The sequence below is a fragment of the Fistularia commersonii genome, chromosome 21 (genome assembly GCF_037954325.1).
Source record: "Fistularia commersonii isolate RoL2024-O1a breed Wild chromosome 21, RoL_Fcom_v1.0, whole genome shotgun sequence".
Classification (NCBI taxonomy): Eukaryota; Metazoa; Chordata; class Actinopteri; order Syngnathiformes; family Fistulariidae; genus Fistularia; species Fistularia commersonii.
The window spans coordinates 4668616-4673432 of NC_141304.1; the positions used below are offsets into that span (position 1 = coordinate 4668616).

The 4817-nt window shown below is 44.1% G+C and overlaps 1 protein-coding gene across 2 annotated transcripts in view; it reads right to left on the bottom strand.

The window, feature by feature from the left end:
- Positions 1 to 3535, bottom strand: part of LOC147222109 (cadherin-4-like) — a 237341-nt gene extending 233806 nt beyond the window's left edge. For both annotated transcript variants that reach the window (XM_086167902.1, XM_086167901.1), the window contains exons 1-2: positions 2928 to 3535; positions 1752 to 1863 (exon numbers count right to left, since the gene is read on the bottom strand). In XM_086167902.1, coding sequence (XP_086024028.1) covers positions 1752 to 1863; positions 2928 to 3362 — 547 coding nt within the window. In that variant the 5' untranslated portion in view covers positions 3363 to 3535. The remainder of the gene's footprint in view (positions 1 to 1751; positions 1864 to 2927) is intronic.
- Between the last annotated feature and the right edge of the window lie 1282 nt (positions 3536 to 4817).

Here is a 4817-nt window from a genome sequence, read left to right on the forward strand (position 1 = left end):
GCTTCCTCATTGCTGGATCGAAAACAGGCCTTCGAAGGGGTACATTAATCACTACTGGGGAGGACTTAAGCTGCCTCAGCCCACACCGCCATGAGTGGCCGGTTTGGAAGAAACCTCGGCGATTGGATGGAAAAAGGACACGCATAAAGGGAGAATGTTTGAAAGGGATGAAAACAACAAGCCAGGGTAAACAGGATGGTAGAGCAGACCTGATGCACCAGAAATATCGCCGCTTTCCAGCCACACTTTACAAACAGAAGTATTTGTGACGAATACACCAGAGCAAATGTTTGCTTTAAAAAAGAAAAGCCTTGTACTGAAGAACTAAAGAAGGCTCCTATTGTCGCTAGGTCAAGAGAATACATATTATGAAAAGGATTTTTAACTTTAACATGTGGTGCAGGAGTGCACAGCTATGTGTGCACTGCCGAGGGAAAAAATTAAGGGATTTTTCAGGGTTTTGCTTGCTTTTTGTGTTCATTTTTTTTTTTCAGTACCTCAGTCAGGTGCAGGGATAAAGTATTAAGTCATATAATGAGGTAACAAATACAAACACTACATTGGAGAGCCCAGTGCATATTATGTGGACTGTGTAAACATAGTTTGGGTCAGTAAGGACACCTCAGCCCATTTCCAAACAGGCAGAAACCTTGAGCACCAAGCCCCTACGGGCAAATTCACTCCCCGCTGACCAGCTGTACTGTCCTTGCCAGCCTCAAAAATAACAAAATAACACCCAGAATAATTCAATTGTTTTGCTCCGAGCTCGGAAATGCTCGGGCAACTGTTACAATGAGGATGTTATTTCCTTCTGGCAAATGGCATTTTATGTAACAAAAGCAAATATTTGGTTGCAAAGCAGAGTGTCATGAGAGAGCTCAGCTCTTAGTGACGCTCAGTACTGTTCAGTCTGGCCAGTCATAGTGTGTGCTCTTTTTTTTTAACCACACATTACAAAAGATACACCCCAAATCAACCACATCTGCAGCTATAATATGATCTAGGATTCAAAAACTCATTCTATGGATCACAAAGGTTTCTGGGGTGTCTGTTGATTGTGCAAATTAAGACAGTAGAATGCAATTTGAGGGATTCTTTTTTTTTTTTTATCACAGCAGATTCACGGGCAAATTGAGGAGATGCTCTGAAGAAACTACAGCATAATTTACATGGCAGGAGATGAACCTCGCAATAGATGCGGCATGGAGAGAAATGGAGTGAACAAAAAACATAATTGAATTCCTCCCCAAAAAAGCCAAAAGAAGAAAGGGACTGGGGAAATGTATTACAAATTGTAACCGTGAGAATAAGGACAGAGTTTTTGTCCATCCAGCTATGAACATGCAAAGTCAGCAACAATATATCCAGATAAGCCCAGTATCTGAGACCAATGTCTGGTTAATCAAAGAAAAAAGAAACATATTGCTTTTTTTCCTAATTTGCTTATTTTTTTATCCATCAATGAAGCTTTATAGCAAACATAACCTCTGGGCAGAATTACACACCTGCTGTCACAATATGTTTAATCACATTAAAACATTTATTCTCAGCCTCACTTGAAGTCTTGCTACACCTATATGCACATCTGAGCACAAACAGCAGGGTGTTTTGGTGCTTAGCCACAGCCAGTGTTCTGACCCGCTGAGGTCACACACACCCCCTTTGCACTGACCCAGCACACATACACATTCACTCAATCGAGTGAACGTATCTTCAGTCAACAAATGAGCTCCGAGCAGCAGCGCACGTACCTTTAAGAACACTCTGACTATGCAGAACCTCCTTTGGGACAATCACCGTATAGAAGTTCTGGGAGAATCCTGATCTGCATGGGGATCTGGGAGGCTGGCCTGCCTTACTCCCCTGTGGAGTAAAACGAGACAACCTGTTAGGCACTGGCATATTGACTTTGCAGCCACAGGATCACAGGGCTGATCCTGCGGCCCTTTTTCGGGGCTGATACTGAAACCTCGCTTTCTCCAACTGCCATTCAATCCCGTCTTTGGCTGGAGATCAACATCTGGGGCTTCAGACACCTGCTCTGATTCACGGGGTGAGGGTGGAGGGGTGGGGATAGACAGTATAAAAAAAATACTGGGAATAAAGGATCTTGAATTTGATCATCATCAGCAATGTGACTGCCACTTTAATTCTCCTCATCATCATCAAAATGATGACACAAGTAATTATAACCACAATGATGAGAACCATTAGGCAAACGATGTCTGTGTCTAGGAGGGGATGTTTGAATTAAACAAATCAGCAAACATGCTGACTTCAGGCGCTTACAAAACACGAGTCTGCTTTTGATGAACTAAATTCGATCGGATAAGCAGGAGAGTTGCAGGGGGGGTTAACACTTCATCGAACTCCTCTCCTCACTTCATAGATGATGTTGAACAGCGACGCCGCGCATCAGCGCAAGTTTTGAAAGTCATTTTAGGATTTACAAAAATCTAAAGTAGGGATGGCTGTGGGAGTGACGATTAACAAGCGTTCGTACGAACGCGCAAGGAGACAAGAAATTCCATCCAAGTTGACCGCACTGCATCTTGCTGCAAAGCATTGCAGATTATTCGGGCGCAAACTTGTGTGTGTGTGTGTGTGTGTGTGTGTGTGTGTGTGTGTGTGTGTGTGTGTGTGTGTGTGTGTGACGGTGGCGCGGGGAGTGGGGGGTCAGTGACTTTTGCATCGCGCCGATGATATTTCCCACCATTCAAAGTAGCCCCCACTGACACCCGATCGCGCCCCTCGGGTGCCTTTAACGCAACGCTGCAGTTGCAAAAAGAGAAGGCGGGCGAAAAAAGCTGCGAAAAAGCCGCACAGCCTTGAGTAAGCACTACGCCAGTGCAGCACTTCTCACGGTCCCGACAGCAGCCGCCGCCAAAAAAAAAAAAAAAACACGCCAGGAAATGAACTCATCTTACCGTGGATGCGCCCACGAGTAAGGAGCATGCCAGTATGATGCAGCAGATCTTCATCTTTGCAAAACACCTGTGTTTGCAGGAGTGCGGGAGCCTGGGTTGGTGCGCGGGGAGGGGGGGGAAGGGGTACGAAGCGTCGGCTCCTCTGCGCCCGGATGCACCGCGGTAATTCCAGAAAAGCTTTGAATTTCTATTTTTGTTTGTTTCTTTCTTTCTTTTTCTTTTTTTCTGCGTCTTGTCGAAAAGCTGAGTGAAAAGACCGTCCTCACTTCGCCAGACGTGAAAGTGCCGCTGAGACAGGGATGCTTCGCTCCAGTCCGGAGGAAAGAGAGAACGGCGCTCATTGGACGACGGCGTCACTACCACTCCTCCCACAACCGCCGAGCATGCACGGCACCGAGAACCCCGCTCTCCTCCTTCCTCGTGTCCCGCACACATCTTTGGAAAAAAAAAAAATAATGTAGGAAACTAACACATTTTCCATTTAGATCCACGTTTGATTGACAGCCAACTGTTCGAGTCATTGCATCTGTCCATCAACAAACCACACTGCATTTCACTTCCCCCTTGACCTAGGGGTCAGTAGACCTGCCTGGTAATGAGCAAAGCCAGAAAAATAGATAGATAAATAAACAAGAACCGGTGCGATCAAATAGTGGAAATGTCTAAACATGTGTGAAAGGTGTGAATCAGTCTGTGTTATGTTATAAACCCACAGGCAAAGCTTAATTCATTTATCCCGCAGTTGCATTGGGGGATAATTCTGGCACGGTCTTGATGGCTGTATAAAACCCGGCGCCATTTTTTTTTCCCAAGCATTCTGTAATTGCCCGGGATATCTGTGAACTGTGCCTTTTACTGGTCTCACAATTTAATAATGTTGACATTTTCAAAGCCTCTGATCCGTGCCTCAATTTCCATATCTGAGGGGTCATGACAATTTAATCCCATCAAAAGGAATAGGACAGTATAGCAGTGTCAATCATCACAGCCCGGCGGTACCCTCGCCACTGGCGTTCACATTTGCTTCTGTATTTCAAGCATTAACTCCTCTAATATTTCTCTATTTCCTTTAAATGCCCTTTCTTTCCTTTAAACGCTATCTTCAAAGAAACTGTTTGAGATCATTAAGAAGTACTTCTCTCCGAGATGACTACATGCCCACTGCTTGTTTCTGACTAGAGGGCAGGAATTTTTTTAAAGGTGGAGTTTGAAAGCGATCCCGACAAGATAGCGTCTTATGCCGCAATCCCATATTCTTCGCAGGTAGTGGAGTACCAGCGAAGGGAAAACATCAGTGCCTACTTCTCAGCTCTCTCTTTGCTTGGCTCAACCTGGAATCTTGAATGGGCAACAGTACAAGATAACAGTTGGACTGGTAGCTATTATCGCCAGCAATTGCTTTTACCTTGGCAAATCTATCGTTTCTGTTTTTATTTACATTCTACAACCTTAAAGGGATGAAGTTGCAGATGCTACTCCTCAATTTGCAACTCTAGGTACTCCCCCATGGTTGACAATAACGTGTTGTAAACAAGTACAACCCTCTACTACACAATCCGGAATATTTGATTGCATTACAATTCCTTGAAAAGCGGTTTGGTCCTGGCCAGTTACTATAAAGTTGACATGCGTGGTGCCACAGGGATCGATACTTGAATCACTTCAATAAACTTTTAATGTGTAAATATTAGTGTATGTTTTTATTGTTTTATTGTTCCTGACACCAAAGCACTTTTTTCTAAGGTTTTATTCCCTCCTGTGGTAGCCCAGTAAGGGAGGTGAAGAACAGGAGGTGAGCTCATGAAAGGTCGATTAATGTGCCATGCCTGCGGATACTTTAAAATATGCAATTGAGAAGAAAGTTTAAAAACAAACATTTTAGAATTAAAC